Source organism: Calidris pugnax, unplaced genomic scaffold, assembly GCF_001431845.1.
Source record: "Calidris pugnax isolate Ruff unplaced genomic scaffold, ASM143184v1 scaffold50, whole genome shotgun sequence".
Taxonomy (NCBI): domain Eukaryota; kingdom Metazoa; phylum Chordata; class Aves; order Charadriiformes; family Scolopacidae; genus Calidris; species Calidris pugnax.
In genome coordinates this window covers 1,200,074-1,220,951 of record NW_015090780.1, presented here as the reverse complement: position 1 = coordinate 1,220,951, position 20,878 = coordinate 1,200,074, and the positions used below count along the sequence as shown (strand labels likewise).

The window sequence follows — 20,878 nt, the reverse complement described above, 5'->3', positions numbered from 1 at the left end:
TGAAACCCAGACTCCAAAGATTTCCTTGGGCTACTTTAGACCCATCTCAGGTTTGTTACAGGAATGTAAAGGATCTCTTGAAGATCCTTAAAGATCCTGCTGTAAGAAGTGACACTTTCTCTAGGTGCTGCTTGTGATGTCAGGATGAGAGTTCCAAGCATACAGAAGTATTGGGTACCCAGGGGCTGTTGATTACAAGGGAAAATCTCTCTCACTTGGCCATCTCTGAAAGCATGAGTGTTCTCATGGTATCTTTGTGGTCCTGGCTCTTGTTTTGGTTGGCAGGGTCAGTGCTAACAATTAAACTGAAGTTGTAAAACAGCGACTGGTAGACAAGTGTGCCTTGCTGAAAGACAAAACACTTTAGTCAAGTAACTTGAAACATCTGTTTAATGGGATAGCAGGGATTTTCCAAGCTTTCCACATAATCAGATCTCTTCCTCTCTCTATTTGCTAGGAGACCAGGGAGAAAAAACAGTTTTGAGCTTGAGGCCATAGCTGTTCTCACAGGTTTCTAGACACAAAGATGTGCTTTGTGGCACATATCAGCAGGAGGTCTTAAATTACAGCAAATGTTTTGACTTCAGAATCACAAGTTCCCAGGGGTGGGAGAGTCTTTCACCCAGAGAGATGCATCAGCTGCGATACGTAAGTATGAGCACACTCTGATGTCCACAGATAATCAGGGAGGATTTCTCTGAAACTGGCAGTGAAAAGCTCAATGTCATGCAGAGTTAGTAACAGCAGTTACTTGCTGGGGCACACAGATAAGTCAGTTTTAGGGAAGAGCTTTGCAGTCAGGTTTTTCCACCATTACAGATAAAGTCACCTGCCTGATATCCTTGAAAGATTTCCTGGGGAAGCCCAGCAGGTAGAGTCAAGCCAATTGTTGGATTGCTCTGGTGTGTCCTCTGTGCTGCAGCAGGACTGCAGTGAAGGAATGCAGCTTGATCAGCTGAAAGGTACAAGATAAAGATCTTGCTGTGCCAGCACAACCTGGGCTTGGATCTCACTGATCACGTCCCACGTGCAGTTGCTTTACGTGAAGCACAAAAACAGTGGAATGCTGCTAAGTCAGCTGGGGCTTTTGGTTGAGTCTCCTCTGTCTGGTCATAAATGGCTGCACAAGGACACTGATTACTTCCTTCTGTTGGTTTTATTGCAGCTTCAGTCTCTATAAGCAGCTGCTACTGATGCCTCAGAACAGACCAGTGGAATAGGATCGAATTGACATGGAAAAGCATTCTCAAAAGGGATGGTGATCAATGCATAAGCTCTGCTAAAAAAAAGCTCTACTAGAATAGTCTTAAGATGATGTGCTGATATCTGATAACTATCTTATATTTTGATAAGTAATTTTATCAATAATTTATCATATATTAGCCTTCTGCTGTATTTAAGTCCTTACAGGAAGCACAGACTCTTATTTAAAATGCTTTTGCGTTGCAAGTGACTCCGCTGCAAAAACGTCAACCAAAGGGAGGAGGTTTCAGAGTAGTTCAAACGTGTCCCATTTTTCAGATGTTTGATTCATTTGAGATGGACCTGTTTGACCCATCCGTCTCCACAGTGATTTATTTCTCTGAAGAGATGCTTTATCTTCCCAAGGTAAAACAGATTAATCATCTGTACTGTAGTCCCTTTTTCCTGCTACGTGCTTTACGCTGAGATAAAGCTAGGTTTCTAATCATCATGGTAGTTACTCCACTTGCCTTATTTGAACATTGGCAGAAGATTAACTTTCTCTCACCCGTCTGGAATTTGTGCTATACAAACATTTATCAGCTGTTATAGCAGGGGGAGGCAACAGCGTTCCTTTAAAAAAAAAAAAACAAACCCCAAAGAACCACTTATAATGATACGCTTTTGAGTACTCTGTGAATCACAGCGCTGTCGACGTGGTGGTGATTTCATCTTCATTTGGAATCATGGAAAGACACAGAATGACTGAGTTGTGGTACTTTTTGCTGGTGCTACCTATTCCCGTCCCCTCCTAGTGCAAGGCAACAGCCACGTGTTGTCCTCGTTGCAAGGGCCTGATGGTTGGCTCCTCAGTGATGCTGGTGTCAGAGCTTATCCCACCCACCCCAACATCCCATCCCACAGAACCAGGAGAAATTCCAGGACAAATCAGATGCAGCTTTGTGCTAATTCCAATGTCTTACTTGGGGCTCTGGGTGGCAATATCTGCTTCAGAGCGAGTTGGAGAAGCAAGGAGAAGACATACTCTCTGCTAAACAGGGTTGGTTTAGTCCTAATGGAGCTCTTGTTAGGCTCTTCTTCCTCTCTAGTCCCATTTCTGTGCTGCTGATACAGCCTCTAGCATCCCATGTACACCAACATGTCCAGTACATTCATTTGTTTAAGGTACAATTGTGCCTTTACACGTGACAGATGGCAAATCTCAAGCCAAAGGGCACTTAAATGCCAGTCTGGAAATGTGCTTCTCCTCAGTGATGATCTTTTCACTGGGCGTGAGACTGTTGAGTTAGTCACGGTTTCCAGAACGTAGGCTCATGAGTTACTGACCATGGGTTTCCAAACCCCTCGTGGATTTGGGAAGTACAAGGTTCCTGCAGCCCTCAGCTAAAATCCTGTGCTAAAGCCCTTGGAGGTTTCTGAATTGGTTTATTGTTTGGAACAGTTTCCTGGGACTTCTCTGCTTGCAAGTGGTGTTAGCTCAAGGAGAGAACTTCTAGAGGGTCTGCTAAGAAAGGCAGAGTGGTACTCTCACTGGTTTTGACTGTTATCCCTTTAAATTTAAAAAAATATATCTGATTATTGTAGATGGTAACTGACTGGCCGCCACAGGCAGCAGTGTTCATACTAAAGGGAAGTGGGTTCTGCCCCTGCTTGTGCTCCTCAGCTTTCACCAAAAAGAGATTGAGTTTGCCTTCGCTCTTGGGACCATTTTCAGAGAGTGAAAGAAACTACTCCCAAGTGTTTGTTTGTCTGTAAGTTTCCCGAAAGCAATTTGAACAATCAAGAAAAACAGGCTGAAAACCTGCCACGGAGACAGGTTATGGGCTGGGTGCCCTCTCAAAAATTCCTTTTGGCACTGTTTTTCTTTTAAAATTTGGCTTAGAACCTGTCTCCAGGGAGATAAGAGCCAGTGGAGAGGTGGGAAGAGCCTTTGCCTTCTGCCAAGCTCTCAGTCGGGACAAAGGATGCCAGAGAAACCAGGGCAGGTGCTTTTTCACCCTGGAATTTTATGCGAGTTGGAAATCCCTCTTGAAGCATTCCTGTTATTATTCCTGCTGGACCTTAGGCGTTTCCTACAGCATTGCCCTTTGGTTTTGTTTCTTGTGCTTCTGAAATCCCTTCAAGAGTTGTTTTTCTGCCCCTCTGGCAAAACCAGCTTCCATGACAACTGCAGGGGGCTTTCCGTTAGTTTCTCTCCGCACGCTCAGGGGGTTTTATATCCAAAACCACTTCAGGAGGGTACAGTTTTCGCTGTCGGCGGTGCCTGCTCTCACACAGCTTCGTCTGCACAGCTCAAATCTGGTCACCAGCCTCGGAAGGGAATGCTGATTAAATTTTCTGGTGAAAGAAACAAAGAAATTGGTATTTAAAGCAGTCGGAACCTCGTGTAGGAAACTGAGGACTGGTGTGGAAAACTTGGACAGCACAGTACGCAACATCTCTGGGGAAAAAATGACCTAAATCTCTTCCATAAACTAGGTGCTTATCAAGTGGAAACAAGAAGAGGAGGAACATTTGCAGGGAATTACTCAGTTGTGGAATTCTGCCTGACGTCTATTTAAACACATAAAATGACTGTCTGGAGGCAGGAATCTCCTCATTCCTTCTGGGTTGCACTGTCTTTCCTTAAAGCTGCCGACTACAAACAAGTTCCCAGATTCCAATATTGTTAGTAGTGTCCTCTGTTGGACACCACGTTCCCCACCTCCTTTTTTCTGGGTGTCTCTGCAGCAGCCACCACCTTTGAGAGCCGTCACAGGCTGTCAAAAAGCCTGGTGGAGATGAGGCAGGAGTTACATTTGCTTTGGAACTCACGGGATGAAGTATTGCTGAAACAAAAATCCTTGCTGGAGGAACACGTAGTAATTGTTACTGCCACAAAATAGGGCTACAAAGATGATGAGGAGCCTGGAGCATCTCCCTTAAGAGGAAAGGCTGAGGGACTTGGCTCTGTTTAGTCTGGAGAAGAGAAGGCTGAGGGGGGATCTGATCAATGCTTATAAATACTTAAAGGGTGGGTGTCAAGAGGATGGGGCCAGTCTTTTTTCAGTGGTGCCCAGACTTGGGCACAAACTTGAATATAAGAAGTTCCACCTAAACATGAGGAGGAACTTCTTCACTTTGAGGGTGGCAGAGCCCTGGCAGAGGCTGCCCAGGGAGGTGGTGGAGTCTCCTTCTCTGGAGACATTCCAAACCCGCCTGGACATGTTCCTGTGCAACCTGCTCTGGGTGGACCTGCTCTGGCAGGGGGCTGGACTAGATCATCTCCAGAGGTCCCTTCCAACCCTACGTCATTCTGTGATTCTGTAACTCATGAGTAAGGCCTTCTTTAGGTGCAGGGCCATAGATGGTGCTGTCTTTCTGCCATCCACAAATACTCCACTTACCCTTCTTCCATCCAGTCGTCTCCCAACAGCTACTCCCTGCCCTTGGGACTTCCACGGGAGCAAACAACCACTACGTCAGACTCTGGTGCTTAAACCCACCTGCTTGAACCCCTGTTCCTCGCAGACGGACCCAGCTGCTGCCAGCTGTTCCTGGATGTGAAGGACGAGCAGCTTCACACAGCTGTGGATTCCCCGCTGCTCTTGGAATTGCCCAGCAGCCGGGGGAGGCAGCTGCCAGGACACAAGGACAGTGTTGTTTAGTAAAAGCTTCCTCGCTTGAAGTGTCCATCCTCCCGCTGGATGGATGTCGGGCAAAACGTTTGGAGGAACTAATTCCAGCCTCTGATCCAGTGCAGCCTGAAGACTGGTACTCGGTGCCATAAGCACTGCTCTGAGGAGAAACTAAACTCACTGTAAAATTAAGCGTATCGTTAAATGCTCTCCTGAGACAGAAGCCTACAGCGTTGTTGCTGCTCGTGTTCCCGTTCAGTTCACAGCCAGGAATTCCTCTGCCTGTTCTCAGAAATCAAATAATTTGATACCATCTCATCTGTAGATCTTTAGCAAATTTTTTGAGTCACACTCCCCCCAAACCAAACCAAAAAAAGGGTTCTGTAAGGCAGTGATAGAGAGGAATAAGGAATGTGTTGTTCCCAGAAGCTGGTATTGCAAATAGCATCTCCTCACTGCCTGCCCCCTTGGATGGTGATGGTCCAACAGACCCATGGGCAGCCCCTGCATCTTGGTCTGAGGTTGGGCTGGGTGTCCCTGTTGTGTGACCAAAGCCCGTCCTGCTGTGCTTGTCTGTTGGGGAAGAAGGTGACCTGCAAGACACCAGGGGTTATCCTGCCCTGGGGAAAGATTATACTCCCTGTGACACAAACAAGGCTTATTCCTACAGGAGATACTCACAGTTACACCTAATGCCCGCACGGATTGAGACCACCAGCTTGTCACAGAGCTCTGCCCCGGGGAGGGAAGTGGTGACAGCAAAGGCAGCGGCCACCTGGGGAAGGGGGAAGGACAATTCTGCACGGAACGCAGCTGATCCCACGCAGCCACATCCTCAGCGTGGTGGAAATCCTGCCAGCTCATCTCCACACCACGAGAAGAGGCAGGATCACAGGACAGTCCACACCACAGGCTGTGACAGACCTAGTAAATGTCCCAGGAGCATAACTGTGGTGTGAAAGGGCAGGGGAGCTCTGCGAGGAGAGACGCTGAACGACAGGGAAGGCTGTTCCCACCTGACATCACGGCCGTGAGCAACACAAACCTGAGTGAAAGCAGAACTTGGGTTCTTATCAGAGCTGATTTGCTCTTTCAGATTCAGAGTCACGAAGTGGGGAATGTACACTCCTGCTCTTAACTTCCAAGTTTCCCAACTAAAGGTTTTAGCTTCTGGGAAGAGCAAAAGAAATCTCATGAATCACCTACCGCGCTCCAGTATCACAGAGGGAAGTACAGAGACAGAAAGAGAAACCAGGATCAGGGGATCTGGATGGTCTGACTGAGGATGAACAAGCACATTGGAGCGTGTCCCTGGAGCTGATCTGATCTCTCCAAAAACCTTTATCTAGTCCCTTGCGCTTCACAGCCAAAAACACCCTTCATTTCACATGCCTGAGCCTCGGCAGCAGCACCCAGACCACCCAACGCACGTCCTCGCTGAGCTCATGTTCTCGGAGCCATAGATGGGAAGTTGCCATTCCCTGCGCTTCCATAGAAAAATGCTCAAGTCTCCCAGCCCTGCTCCTCTCTGTTACAGCTGGGTCCCAGCACAGCTGGAGTTCCCTGACGTTCAGAGCAGCTGGGAAAGCCCCAGCCCGAGCGTGGGATGCTGCCGTCACCTGGTGGGTCGGGTGCCTGGTGCTCCTCCTGGGTGATGGGTGACAAGGGACAGCACACAACCGGGTCCTTGACTCTGCCCCACATCCCTATGGCAACACAAGGTCTCTGATTTCCACTGGTGCTTAGTCACGATGGCACAGCAGGAGCCCTCTGCCTAAACATTGTGTAAGATGGAAAATGCCATTGTTTTTCAAAGGGTAAGCAAACAGTTGTTTTGGGAAGACTATTTTATGTTGACCCCAATAATAATACATGAAGTGCTTGTGGTTCTGAACAGCCAGGGTGTTGTGTAAGGAGATGATGGCTGTAGTCATTCCAAGCTTCCTGATCATGTTTCCCAGAAAACTGATGTAAGCTAAAGGCCATCAGATTTACTATCGTATTGTGCTTTTGTTCAAGCTAAGAGCAGGCAGTACTCAGGCCTGAGTGTTATAGGCTACATACCTTGGGAGCACATTCAGGGGAGCCAAATAATGGCTGAACAAATGGAAAAAATGTGCTTCAGATGTGACCCTTTGCTGGATCAGTTCCTGTAAGTGACCTTTTCATTCTTTCAGGGCCAAAGCAAGCTTTTCTGTAAAGGACAACTGTCCACCCAACACTTGCTTGGAAGCAAACGCTGGAAATAAGTGAAAATTACACTGTTGTGCTCTGAAACCGTAAGAAACCAGATTCAAGGTATTGTTAAAAAAAAAAGCAATTTTGTGCAATGTTTCTTTAGCTCCCATTTTAACTATTCAATCAGTGCTACAGCCCCAGCTGAGCAGGTCTGGGTACTAAATACTCCCAAAAAACTGACTCTACGTGGGGAGTCAGGGATGGAAGGTCCTGTCGCCTGTTTTCACCTCGCTCAGTGGGGGCAGCAATAATTTGCTTTTTTTGGAACTTGCTTACTGCAAAGACCTCCAACCACCTTTGAAATGGGGAACCTGGAAAGCTCATCACATTTTACAAGGGGAAAAGAAGGGCACCAGGGCAGGCAGCTGGGCAGTGAGGGAAGGGGCAGGGGTGGTGACCCCCCCAGCCCTCACTGCACCCCGAGGAAAGATGGGGCTCTGAAACGGGGACCCTTCAGCAACTCTTGTAGGGTCGTCGGGCTGCCAAGTGTTTGAGCTTCTTTATTGGGATTAATATCAAAAAACCAAAGTGTTGCCTTTCCATTAATGTTTTTCATTGAGGTTTTCACATTTTCATTGAAAGGGTTGATCAGTCAGATTCTGGGTTTGGTTGACATGAGGCAAAAATTCCCGTTTCATTAAAAGAAATATGAGGGAAGTGATTGGGAGGCAGAGTTTCACCCAGCTCTGGCCGGGAGCAGGTCAGTGGTTACGAGCCACGCGCAGCCCAAGAGCCCTTGGTCCATCTCCTCACCTGGTCCTCACCTCTCGGTTCCCCCGTGTCCGACTGGCGCGGGCTGGGACGGGTGATATCAGCTGGGCTTCCTCCACTTTGCAACTTCTGCTCCTTTTCAGACTTCACCCCCTGGAAGCCACAGGAGGTTCAGACAGAAGCCATGATGTATGAAGGGCTCCTGCAGCAAAGGAGGGCTTAAAATAAGAGCAGGGTGAGTGAAAGCTGGTCCTGCATCGCAGCAGGTCTGGGTCCAGCGTCCTCAGTGCTGCCATACCAGGTGGGGGTGGTGGCAATGGCTTTGTCCTGAGCATCACAGCACCCCTTTCCCTACCTGTGTCGGGGTCCTCTCTGGCACCCCAGTCCAGGTACACCCAAACGGAGCATGGCTTGGCTTGCCCTGCACACTTCAGCCATCTCTCTGCTCCTGCTCTTGGACATGGTTCCCTGGTCTCACCTCTGCTTCCCAGCACTCTCCACCTGCAGCGCTGGCACCGGAGGAGCTCGGTCCCATCTTGGGGTCACTGCAGAAATAACACCTGCGATGGTGAGGGACGAGTCCCAGCAGGGACAGCCCGGGCGTGCAACACGGAGGATGACAATCAGAAGGAAAAAACCTATGATCGGAAGAAATAAAGATGCATGCTTCAAAAGGAGATAAAATCGGTGCCTCTTTGGAACGGTGATGGGCGAATCCAAACACGTTGGGTGTCTGTTGGCAGTCCCCGAGTCCTCTCCCACAGTGTCTGGAGGGCTCAGCCCACCCTCAGCTGCTGAGTGACACGGGAGGGGGCGAAAAACAGCCTCCAGCAAAACCAACGTGTGGGGAAATGCGCAGGCAGAAGAGTGAAATTACCAGTCTCGTGACTGGGTGGTAGCCCCAGGGCCACGGGTGGCCAGAGTCTCTCTGGACAAGCAGGATTAGGAGTTGGCACCGGTCACATCCCCGCCGCACACCTGGAAAAACCCCTCCTGGGTTTCCTCTGAGATCCTGACTCTCCTCGTTCGTGACGTCGAGGCGTAATCCAGCTGCGTGTGACCTCACGAGGAAAACACCTCGCACCGACACCTTCAACAAATGTTACTGGCTCACCCAACCCCGCTCACCCCCGCGGCGCTGGGCCGCCCTTCTCGGGGCGTTAAAAGCACAACGTGCCCAAACCGCTCTCGTGAAGGGCACGGCGGCTCCCGCTGACGGTGGTTTCATGGGTTTAAGGACCTGTGGCCACCCTGAGTCACGGGCCACACCTGGCTGCGGCGAGAGAGAGGCGCAGGGTCAGCAGCCCTGCCTCAGCACTTTAAATAAATAAACTAGTGGTTTTTCTGTGGGGTTTGGTTGCTTTTCTTTTTTTTTTTTTTTTGTCCCCTGACGTAAGCATTTAACAGCAGAGGGTGACAGGGAAGCCTGGCTCAGAACAGTGTGGGCTTGAGCTTTTGGTGTGGTCTCATAGCGTTTGGGAAAAGCAGCTTTTGCGCCCTAAATACCTGAGTCATTGCCGGGGGAGAGCTACGTCCACATTTAAACGTTACTACGTTCTTGTCCTCAGCCGCAGCTTACGAGGAAAAGAGTCATTTAAATTACCAGGAAGAAGCTCACGCTGCCGACTGTTCCTCCTTCTCTCTCCGGGCTTTGGAAACTTCAGCGAAACTGAAAGGGGGTTTTTATCCTCTTGAGTTATTTCACCTTCTCAATTAATTAAACATGTGATCAATCTGAGGTTGGTCCATGCGAGGGGGTGGAGGGCTCCAAAAGGCTTTTCCAGTAAAGCCCGTTTCCTGGAAAGGCAGCAGGACTCACACTCCAGGGTGTTTGGACGCTGTTCGAAAGGTCAACATTTGCCAGAAAGATCCCCCACTGTCACATTATCTGTGAGCCCACACAAGGAGAACCTTTGCTGGGCAGAAACTCCAACTAAGAATGAGGGGACATGGCTTGGGGGGGGCTGTGGCAGCGGGGGGACGCAGGGAGAGGGTCAGCACTGCTGACAAACAGCCTAAAACGGCACCAGTGCCCAAAATGTCACCTGCCTGGGAAGATCCCAAAGGGATGCTCCAAGCTGGGTTGCAACACACCAACACCCAAAGACACGCTGAACCACCGCTGGGTCAAAGACACCTCAGCAGAGCAAGAGAACAACTCGTGGGTGCTCACGAGATGTCCTGAAAGAGTGAGTCCTGCTGGTGGCACCGAGCTGGGGAGCTGCTGGGTGGCTCAGAGCATCTCCTGCCTTCCCTACACCCTCTGTCCTGGTGGCACTGGGGGAGCCTGGCAGCGCAGGGGTCGTCTGACACGGGCTGGGCGATCCCCTGACATTTAACCATCTGAGGTCTGTGGCCCCCACTGTGTCACACGGGTGACAGACACCCGTCCCAGGAGGGATGAGACATGGTCGACCCACTCTCAGTGCTGGGAGGGCCACGGGGGTTCAGCAGGGCAAGGATTACTCAGGAGAGGATGGGAAAGAGCCAGGAGGCTTCTCCTCATGCCTGCACCACCTACACCCGGGGGGTGTTGGACCCCTCGGAGTCACAGTGGTGGCACCTGAGCTCTGGCAAACCCTTGGTGGGACCAAGCCTGCAGAAGCAGCTGCTGCATTTGCTTGCTCAGACAAAGGATCTGTGCAGACTGATGTCCAGATGGGACAGAGCACTCATGGTGTCAAATAAAACCCCCTAAACCAAAAAGCACCCAACCTAACCCCCCTCCCCTGCTGGCATTCAGCAGAAAAGATGCTTCCTGGGATCTTGTCCTACCAGCTGGGCTTGACCTTGGCCTGGAGGTGTTTTGGGAGAGCAGGGGATCCCTGCCCGGTTCGGGTTTAGCAGCCGCTGGGCTGTGGCTTTGCTCAGCGTGTTGGCACGGGGACACGAGCACAGGAGTGAGCCCGTCTGAGCCACAGCCACTCGGCTTTAACCTCTGCCTGTGCCTGGGCTCACGTGGAGCCCTCGGCCACGTCACGGCCGTGGGAAGCCACCAGTGAGCAGCCACAGCTCCACCAGGAGCCCAGGGACCGGAGGTGGCCGCCTTCTGGCTCACCGATGGGACCCCCCAGCCTGCACCCCGAATTTTACCTTGCTGCTGAGAAGGGCAACAAGCTCTAAGGAAAACACGAGGTGCCCCAAGACCCCCAGCTCACCCACAGTGCCCCGTGGGCCCTTCCATCTCAGGACTGAGGTCTTTTATCACAAAAAATACACAGAAAAGGCACCTCTTTCCTGGAAAAAAAAAAATCACCTGAGGTAATGATTACCAGCTTCTTGCCAATAATATTCTCATTTTCCTTCCTTCCCCCCAACTCTCACCATAAATACACATTAGAAGAGGCCAGGGTGGTGTGGGAAAAGACCAGGAGGCAGTTCTTACACTGACAACGCTCCATTCCCTTCTCCTTTAGACAAGGACACCGAATCCTCAGCCAGGACCATCTGCAATGCAGCAGGATGGGGATCTCGCAAGGAGAGGAGCTGCAGCCAACACCGGAGGCTCTGGCTGCTCCAGCCTTCGCCCTGTCAGCCCTGGGACTCCTGCCTTCTCCTCTGCCTCAGGGAAAAGCACCACACTCCAGCAGTGTTTCATTTCTCACAGCATTCCAATGGAAACACACCTCATCTCCTGCCCCAGATGCTCTTGGACCGCGCCGTCGGCACTTGGCTGCTGCCAAGGGACTTGGAGTAAGTCCCACCTGGGGACTGAGCTGCATCCCCCCGGAATAATGCAGCTCAGTGGGGCAGGGATGAGACCTGGTGATACCTGAGCACTGGAAAGGGGAGGTTTGGCCCTTCTGCAACCTCCTTTGGGGGATTTCAAAGCTAGGCTTGACAAAGCTGCGAGGGGATGGCCGGGATCAGCCCTGGCTCAGCGCAGAGGTGTGAGTGCAGGGTCCCCTCTGCTGCTTTTCAGCCTCTTGCTTCTCTCTGTCCCTGCCTGACCTGACCCAGGGCAACGTCACTGAACTGCTTCATCCCCAGAGACCAAACCCGGGGTGAGACGGTGGCAATTCTGGGGTCCCCAACCACAACTCTGCAGAGGCAGGCAGAGGTGAGCAGACATCCAGGGCATCTGGAGCTCCAGAGCAGGGAAAAGGCAAACGCTGTCCCCAGGACCAACCCCAATCATCCAGCCCACCACGGATGAACAACTTATTGCAACAGAAGAAGCCTGGGATGAGTCTGTGGGCAGCAAAGGGAGGATAAAATCCCCTTTTGTACTGAGTTACGTCAGCCCTCCTCGCACAGGGGAAGTGTGAGGACACTTCCACACAGCACATGTTTCAAAGTGCTTCTAACAGCTCCGAGCTGGGGAAAAATGTTACGGTTTTGAACCACAAACTATTCCTGGCAATTACTCAGCTAAAATAGAGCTATAAAAAAACCACCAAAGTCATTCAAGGCAGAAGATGAGGGCTCTGTGTCATCATTGCTACAGGCTGGAAAATGCCCGAGGGGGTCACCCTTCTTGACTTCCCCAAGTGACATCTGCAAGGCTCAAATAAAAAACCTGCCTGCAGTCAGCACAACTGCCCCGAGACAGGGCTCTTGGCTGACTAAGCACCTCTTTGCTCGCCGCAGTGTCCGGTCAGATGTGGGGACAGGGCTGGGGCTCAGGGTGACACGCTTGGGTTGACCCAAGAGACGTGAGCTTCACCCTGACCTCCCCAGCCACGTCCCGCTCGCGTCCAGCCTCGCCGTGGCTCATGGTGGCTGGTGTTGGTGGCCGTGGTGTCATGTGGGTGCCAGGTGTTGTGTGATCACGGGGTGAAGCACGTGTGAAAAGCGGGCAAGTGTTAAGTGGAGTCAGAAGATGATGGTCTGGGACTCACACTACCATCTCTCCCCTCCAAATGAGACTAGGAAAGGACTCCAGTGACAGAGGATTGTATAATAAAATAATTTCTTTGGTTTCTTTCTTTAGAAAACATCTCTCGCACACGGTATAAAAACAGGTAGTTTAGAAATCAATTTAAAGCCGGCTGTACCAGTGACTTCAGGGGCATCCTACACCCAACACACCTCTCAGCAGGAGACTCCTTTCTCAAAACAAAGCACGACAAACAAACACAAGTGAATCCTCTGTGGGAAATACTGTCAAATAACTACCAAAAAAAAAAAAACACCACATCAAAAGCACACAGCTTAAAACAAAGCCAGACACTGGGTTCTTCCCCAGAAAAAAGTAATCCTGGCTGCTTGTTTCTTTTCTGATAAAATATTGACCTTGTTGAGTGCTGGAAAATCAGCAGCCGGGACCCAGGGAACTCCCAGGAGCTGCACCAGCGGCGGGTGCAGGGAGGGCACAGCTCACAGCATCCCATCCCAGGGGCAGCAAAACACCCACGGGGTGTTCCTCCCACAGGACGGCTTGACTCTGACCTGTCACTCATCTCTGCATTGCATTTCAAGTTAGGTTTGGAAAGATTAATAAATTAACGAAGCCACAGAAGAAAAAACAAAACAAAAGAAAAACCACCCGAAAAGTTCAGTTCGTGTTCTCAGTTGAGGAGGAAGCGCTTGCGGACCTTCTCCTCGATGGAGTGCAGCTTGGCAGCTCGCAGCGCGTCCAGCAGCTCCTTGGTGACCTCGTAGTGGCCCTCTTTGAGCTGGATGAGGAAAGCCCTGAACTTCTCCTGGACAACCGCCTTGTTCTCCAGCACCTGCTTCCTTGAGGAGCGCTCCAAGATTTGCTGCAGGCGCTTCAGCTTTCTGATGGGGATGTTCTGGTACACCACAAAGTCTATCATGGCTTGCTCACAGTCGTCATCTCCTAGAGCCAGTGAGAGAAAACCACCTGGAGGTTAGAGGGAAGGTGACTGTGGGACACCAGGAGAGCAGGTTACAGCCTCTCCCTGGCACATCTGCCCAGAGAGATGGTAGATTCCAGGAATGCCCCATCCCTGGAAACACTCAAGGCCAGGTTGGATGGGGCTCTGAGCAACCTGAGCTTCATGAAGTCACAGAATGGTTTAGGTTGGAAGGGACCTTAAGGATCACCTAGTTCCAAAACCCCTGCCATGGGCAGGGACACCTTCTACTAGACCATGTCCATGTCCTTCTTATGCTGGGGATCCCAGAGCTGGAGGCAGAACTCCAGGTGGGGTCTCCTCAGAGCAGAGGGGCAGAATCCCCATCTCACCCTGCTGGCCATGCTGCTGGGGAGGCAGCCCAGGATGCGGGGGACCTTCTAGGCTGCCAGCACACATTGCTGGGTCGTGTTGAGCTTCTCATCAACCAACACCCCCAAGTCCTTCTCCTCAGGGTTGCTCTCAATCCATTCTCCGCCCAGCCTGGGTTTGTACTTGCCCATCTCACCCTGCTGGCCATGCTGCTGGGGAGGCAGCCCAGGATGCGGGGGACCTTCTAGGCTGCCAGCACACATTGCTGGGTCGTGTTGAGCTTCTCATCAACCAACACCCCCAAGTCCTTCTCCTCAGGGCTGCTCTCAATCCATTCTCCTCCCAGCCTGGGTTTGTGCTTGGGATTGCCATGACCCAGGTGCAGGACCTTGCACTTGGCCTTGTAGAACTTCATGAAGTTCTACGCTGCTGGGGAGGCAGCCCAGGATGTGGGAGACCTTTTAGGCTGCCAGTGCACATTGCTGGGTCGTGTTGAGCTTCTCATCAACCAACACCCCCAAGTCCTTCTCCTCAGGGTTGCTCTCAATCCATTCTCCGCCCAGCCTGGGTTTGTACTTGCGATTGCCATGACCCAGGTGCAGGACCTTGCACTTGGCCTTGTAGAACTTCATGAAGTTCTCACAGGCCCAACTCTCAAGCCTGTCCAGGTCCCTCTGGATGGCATCCCTTCCCTCCAGTTTGTTGGGACAGTGTTCCTGCTCACTGCAGGTGAGGTTGGACTACATGACCTTTACAGGACCCTTCCAACACAAACTCTTCTATGACTCTAACCTTTAAAGGTCCCTTCCAACACAAACTCTTCTATGATTCTGTGACATTGTCCTCACCTGGGTGCTGCTCTCCAGCTGCAGCTCTGACCAGGAGTCCCAGCCCTATGAGCCCTGATGGGAAACCTCCCACTCACAACCCAACTTCCAGATTCGGGAAGGTATTTTAGCTCCTGTGGCCATGTATATCCATGAACAGGAGCTGTGGGCCCCCTGCCCAGCTCTGCCCACGCAGCCGGGTGCTGCTGGCAGGTGTGCAGTGGAACAAGCAGGTCAGAAGAGACGTTTTGTAAGTGGAAAAAATGAGGTTGGAAGGAAGGAGGAGGAGGAAAGCACCGAAAACGGTATCGTTGACTGGCTGAGGTCCATCTCTGCCAGCTAACTGCCCTGGAAGGCTGATCCAACCCTCCCCACGGGCTGGATTTCCCAGCAGTGACCCTTCCTGTACGGGGCAGTTAGAAAACAATGTGTAAAAGTTCCTGTAATTTTGAAAAAAGTAAATATACCTTTTTCATCCTCCTCCCTGCCGGGGAGTAGGGGAAGAGGGAAAGTCCACAAAAAGTGAAGTAATCACAGTAAGTGTTTACACATGTTATTTTTCCTGAAAGTTTCTCTTTGCCCATGCAGATTTTCACATCTCGGGACAGGACAAGCTCCAGGCACAGCCCAGATCAGAGCTTTTGGACAGACAAGGTCCCAGCTGGTGAAAGCGGCTGCTGGAGTGTGCCCAGAGGAAGGAATGAAATCACAAAGAATTTTCAAGAGAAAAAGGCCAAACGATTACTCAGTCAGGGACAGACTGGCCCAGTTTCATGCCATTGTAAAACTGGGAAGAGTTTCACTGATTATAATGGGGTGGGTTGGGCTCCCCTGCCCAGACTCTGCCTCTCCTGCAGACTCAGGGCTTACCCTGAACTGCTCCTGCAGTTGCCATCGTAGCCGGGAGCAGGGCAAGTGCCCACACGCCTCCCGAGTGAAATCATGATTAACCAGAGTTAAAAATACCCCTCAGTTCCCATTGCTCACGGGTCTCCTCTCGCTCTAAAAATAGCAGAAAGGCCAGTCTGGCCGCGGGTGCTGTTGCTTAACCAACGACAGCGCACGTGCTGCTGACGCAGCCTTCACCTGACCGTCCTCTTCCTCCCCGGGACCGCGTCCCACTGATGACAGAGCTTTCCATCTCCTCTCCGGCGGGATCACGCTCCTGGCAAGGAGCTCGTGGTGTGAGTCAGGCTTCATAAGCAGATATGCCCCACATTGGCCATGCCAGGAGAAGATGGAAAGGCAAGATCTCTTCTCGCAGGCTGCTGAGGGGAACTGCCTCCTTGCTTCGTCATCACAGAGGAGAAGCTCTTGTTGAAGCTCAAGCTTTATCTCAATGGAAGAAAGTAATTTTTTTTACAGTGAGAAGAGCCAATCACTGGGACCACGTCCCCGGGGATGCAGTGGAGTTCCCATCACTAGAGGTTTTTAGGAAACGGCTGGGCAATTTCATCCAGCCTCCTTTTCCTGTCAAAGGTTGGACTGATGAACTTTCAAAGTCTCTTCCAGCCTAGGCTGTTCTATGGCTCTATAATTGATTTATTATTTTTTTTGAAGTCCAGGAGTGCAGGTGCACTATCACCAAGAGCAGTACCGCTGGATTTGTCCCCTGTGTATCCTGGCTGGATGCTCAGGGTAGAGTGGCTGTTTCGAAACAGCTGCCTGCTTCACCTCAGCTGACATCAGGCCCCCGAGATGCTTTTCAGTCCCTTTTTCATCCCCTGACATTTTGGGGTGGATGTTACAAAGCACCCCAGAGCCAGCCCATCGCTCTCCCCGACTCCTTTGCCCTGCCTGTTGCCTGCTGGCAGCTCCAGCCCAACCTTCAGCCTCCACCGAGGCTCAGTGCTACGTTTACACTGTCACGATGATACAATTCACACCGTGGCTCTACTTTTCCACCGAACAGGTCAAAGTCCACCCTAAACTGAACCTCCAACGTACCTTGGACTCTGCTCCATCCAACCTGCACGAGACAACGTTGTGGCCTCAATAAAAGCTTCCTGATAAATGGGCTGAAAGCTCAGGAGAAGGGAGCGCAGGAGACACAGCAGGAACCTTCACACCGAGCCTCTTTACGTGACCGCTGGCCATGGGTTATCACTGCCAGCTATCAGTTACAGCCAGAACTGTCCTCGTGTCCCAGCATCCCCAGTTATCCCAGTCCCTGGTAAGAACCAGCAGGATTTGACTGTTGTTCTCGCTGAGCAAGAAGCCTGCACGGGCTTTGGCTGAGCAGTGGCCATTTCTTTGCTGTCCCTGCCCTACATGCTTGACCCTGGATGGGGAGGAAGGCAGCCAGTTTACATTTTATCCATAATTACTATTAATTATGGATCACTCCATAGCGTTACCAGCTATTTCACCTCATTTTGCATCTAAACAGGAAAAAAGTCGCCAGAAAGTCCGCTCTCGCCCTGGCAGCACCATGGTCCCAGCATCCCCCCTCCTCTGCCCGTGACTCACCCTGTCCCTGCACGCTGCTGTTGCTTCTCCCCAGTCCGCAGGTGGTGCAGAGGGTGTCGTGGTACTGGTTGCCCTGCACGTTGGTCACCTTCCCCTGCTGCGTGCAGTCCTGGTGCTGCTGGCACGGCTTGGTGCTGGAGACGGAGGAAGAGAAGTAGCCGTCGGGGCAGGCGACGCACTGGGTGTCCTCGAAGGGGGTACCTGCACGTGGGGAGGCAAGGGGACCATCAAACTGGGTTGAGAAGCTGGCAAAGGGAGCAGGGGCAGGACATTGTGGGGTTGACACTGGCAGAGCAAAGAGTGCCAGGCTTCATTGGAGCACCAGGGCGATGTTTTGGAAACGATCACTGCCTACAACTCCCCGAGGAAGCATCCACTTGTAGGGCAAACAGCAACGTTTCCCCTAGTCATTTCCCAAACCAAAGCCTTTGGCACATGCCCATAAACAGTCACCAGCCTCCAGACACAGGAGGAGATCTCATCTGCTGCTGAAAAAGGCCACCTCCTGGGCAGGAGACACCAGCTGGGACGATGGGTAAAAGCCAAGTGCCAAATCAGCCCTTTGATTCACAGCGGAGTCAGGAGGCTCCTGGCCAAGTGAAAGTAAAAGTGGCTGAGAAGGTGAAAGCTCCACTCGTTTCTGCAGCGCTGCCATTTCCTACCCAGGCTCCGGGCCAGACCCACTGCTGTCTCACAGGGACAGTGTCACACAAGTGAGATTGCATCAGGGCATCCTGCACCTTGTCTGCGAGAGGAGGGAACAGCCCTGACGGCAGCAAATTTCACACCCCTTTTCATCATCTCCTCAGAGAGCTCATCAAGGACAAGGTTTCTACCTTGTCACAACCCACTTAAGGCCATCGCTTTGTCTTTACTAGGACGTGTCCCAGCCAGCCCAGTGTGATCCCAACACCTGAGTCAGCATTTGCAAATGGGAAACCCCCAAGGAGCTCGTGTACCCAGAGGAACTGCAAAGGGTTCAAAGCACCCATCCAACCCGGGAGCCAGTGAGGTCTGTCCATAGCCCCACAGCCACCATGCCACAATGACGAGGTCCACATTGTCCCCGTCCAGACACAAGAGCTCACAGCCCCAGGGCTCTGCCCACCCACTTGGTCCTTTCTGGTTCAGATGTCTGGGCTGAGGCACCATTGTTCCTCGTGCAAGAAGCCACTTCATAAAAAATATAAAGCAACGACAAAAATTAGCTTCTCCTCAAATGCCCCAAGCTGCTGGCATGGCTTCTCCACCCTCCAGCCAACCCTCCAGCCAAATTTGATGTTGTATTTCAAAGGGTTTCCCTGCATTGCCTGGACACCTGGTTCACCTTTTGCCACGTTACTGCATTTTGTAACAGGCACGTCCTAGAGAAAAAATAAACCCCAAACCTCAACCGTAAGCATCAGCTGAAGGCAACAGGGTTTCCTCCTCTGGGCTGGGAGGCTGGAGCTCCCCTGTGCCGTGCGTGGAAGGACTTCAAAAGCCTCCACACTTCAAAGCACGGAGCAAGATAATGCTGTTTTTGCTGATTCTGCCCGTGCTGTTTTATTGTACCCAGCTGTGGTTTCCAGACAGAGCCCAGTCCTCGGTGATTCAGGGGAGAGTGAGAGGGAAACACACACATAGGCAACTTGTATTTTTAGAAAGTGTGTGCACACACACAAATGGGGGTAACTAAGGGAGAAGGCAGACTCGTGCTGGGGAAAGAGCAGAAAAATACCCCCCCTAACATCTCTTGTGACTTACATCTCACCAGGGGACCGAGTCATCCGCTTGTGAATCTCCCCCTGACATGAATCGAAACTAGGCTGATTTTATAGTCTTGGAACCTCTCCACGGATTCATTTCATGTTTTAAATACAGCCTTTCAAAATTGCTCAACAAAAACCACAAAACCCAGCCCCAGAGCTACACACATTCACCAGCCCTGCCCTTGCATCATTACTAGCCCTTTTCAGGCCAAATAATTAACATTCCCAGCTCCCTGGCTACCTGCCAGGAAGCAGAAGGGAGCTGAGGGAGGAGCAGGAGCCACTTGGACCTTTCCACCTGCCGAGAGCCCCGGCAGGACGAGCTGCTGCTCCGGGGATGGGTGACCAGCTCTGCCTGGTGTGGCCAGGCAAAGCAGGTAACCAGGATCACCATGTCCCATCTAAGCGTGGCGCTAGGGGATTTCAAAGGCTTTCAAAGCAGAAGTGAGAGGGGAAAAAAGCAAAGAAATCACTCCTTGGAAAAGAAGCCAGGAGCAGTTTCACAGGTCAGCAAGGAGAGCACTGTGCTGGTGAGCAACAAGGGAGTAGGTCAAGCTACAGGCAAGCACTGGCCACTGCATTTCTCCTTAATTTTTAGCTCCAGCAGAGATTTCGGGACGTGGCAAGAGCCTCAGGAGCGCACACACACACGCTGCTGCTCATGGAGCCACCGGGCTCGGGGACTTACCCAGTTTCTCTACGCCGAAGCCCAGCGGGCACTCAGAGTGCTTGATGCAGAACTCCATCTCCGAGTAGTAGCCCTCCTGGCACTGGCAGACACGGTTGTGGGTGGCATTGCACTGCTGCACCTCCACCTGCTTCTCCCCGCAGATGACGTTACAGTACCGACACTTCTCCAGGTAGTTCCAGTACTGCGTGTAGTGCAAATCCGGGCAGGGAGCGCACACCGTCTGTCTGTCCCTGCTGCAGTGCTGTGCCACGAAGGTGCCCGGCGGGCACTGCTGGCAGGTGAGCTTCTTGTTTGTCACGGGATCTTTCCATTGGTAAGTGGGTTGGGCGCTGCAGCCGAGCTCAGCCAGGATGAGGAGGAGAGGAGCAAACATCCACTGCAGCAAAGAGAGCGCAAAGGGCCCTTAAGCTCGTCCTCTCGAGGAGGCAGAGCGACAAACACGGCCAGGCTGGATGGGGCTTTGAGCAACCTGGTCTAGTGGGAGGTGTTGGGGTTGGAATTCAATGATCTTTAAGGTCCTTTCCAACCCACACCCTTCTAAGAGTCTATGAAATGCGGCTGCTGCGTTACAGAATTTATTCTTGTTGTAGATGTAATCAATTATTCTCCCACCTCGTGCTCTACCCAGTCCCAAGGGTAAAGCAATGGTGGTAGCAGGGACCAGCCACTGTCCCCCATGTGCCACCCCATTGCCATCCCAGGTGACAAAGCATCTTTCCCAAATGCTTCTCAAACCCATTTGTGGTGCCTTCACAACCCCATTCCTCCCTTTCCGTACTTAAAGCAGCTCCAGCACATTCTCCTCCTCTTTGCACCCCACTTGGTTCTTCACCATTTGGGGTGAAACCTTTGCAGATGAAGCAGCAGAAGGTGAGTTTCCCAAACTAACAAATACAGGGGTGCTCCACAGGAACTCTAATTTTCTTCTGTAACCCAGTGCCAACCTTTTGCTATTCTGTCTAAGAAATGAGAATCCCAGAGTCCTGTTTATCCTTCCTTTCCTTTCCAAAGCACGTGCGTCCGACCCTCAGAGCAGATGGTACCTTACCTTGGATGGATGCCTTAAATTGGGCATGTGGCAGGGCAGCATAGCACCGAGGGCTTCCGAGCGTGGCCACCAGAAACCTGGGGAGACACAGCGGGTTCTTCAAAGGCTGCTGGTGGCTCTGAAGGAGAGCGGCTGGGTGGGAGCTCCTCTCTGTAGCAGCAGCAGCGCCGATCCGGCCGTCCAGCTTTAAAG

General features: G+C 51.7%; 1 protein-coding gene and 1 long non-coding RNA gene across 3 annotated transcripts in view; one reads left to right on the top strand and one right to left on the bottom strand.

Annotated features, from left to right (window-relative positions):
* The first annotated feature begins 1,562 nt into the window (after positions 1 to 1,562).
* On the top strand, positions 1,563 to 9,101 carry LOC106895811. Its single transcript, XR_001413514.1, has 3 exons — positions 1,563 to 1,608; positions 4,605 to 6,637; positions 7,913 to 9,101. It is a non-coding gene; the product is annotated as an uncharacterized LOC106895811 (long non-coding RNA).
* Positions 9,102 to 12,664: 3,563 nt separating this feature from the next.
* TNFRSF6B (tumor necrosis factor receptor superfamily member 6b) overlaps positions 12,665 to 20,878 on the bottom strand; it is a 29,513-nt gene continuing 21,299 nt past the window's right edge. For both annotated transcript variants that reach the window (XM_014955259.1, XM_014955268.1), the window contains 4 exons: positions 20,687 to 20,870; positions 19,636 to 20,014; positions 17,197 to 17,397; positions 12,665 to 13,551 (listed from right to left, as the gene is read on the bottom strand). In XM_014955259.1, the coding sequence (XP_014810745.1) occupies positions 13,280 to 13,551; positions 17,197 to 17,397; positions 19,636 to 20,014; positions 20,687 to 20,728 (894 nt within the window). In that variant the 5' untranslated portion in view covers positions 20,729 to 20,870 and the 3' untranslated portion in view covers positions 12,665 to 13,279. The remainder of the gene's footprint in view (positions 13,552 to 17,196; positions 17,398 to 19,635; positions 20,015 to 20,686; positions 20,871 to 20,878) is intronic.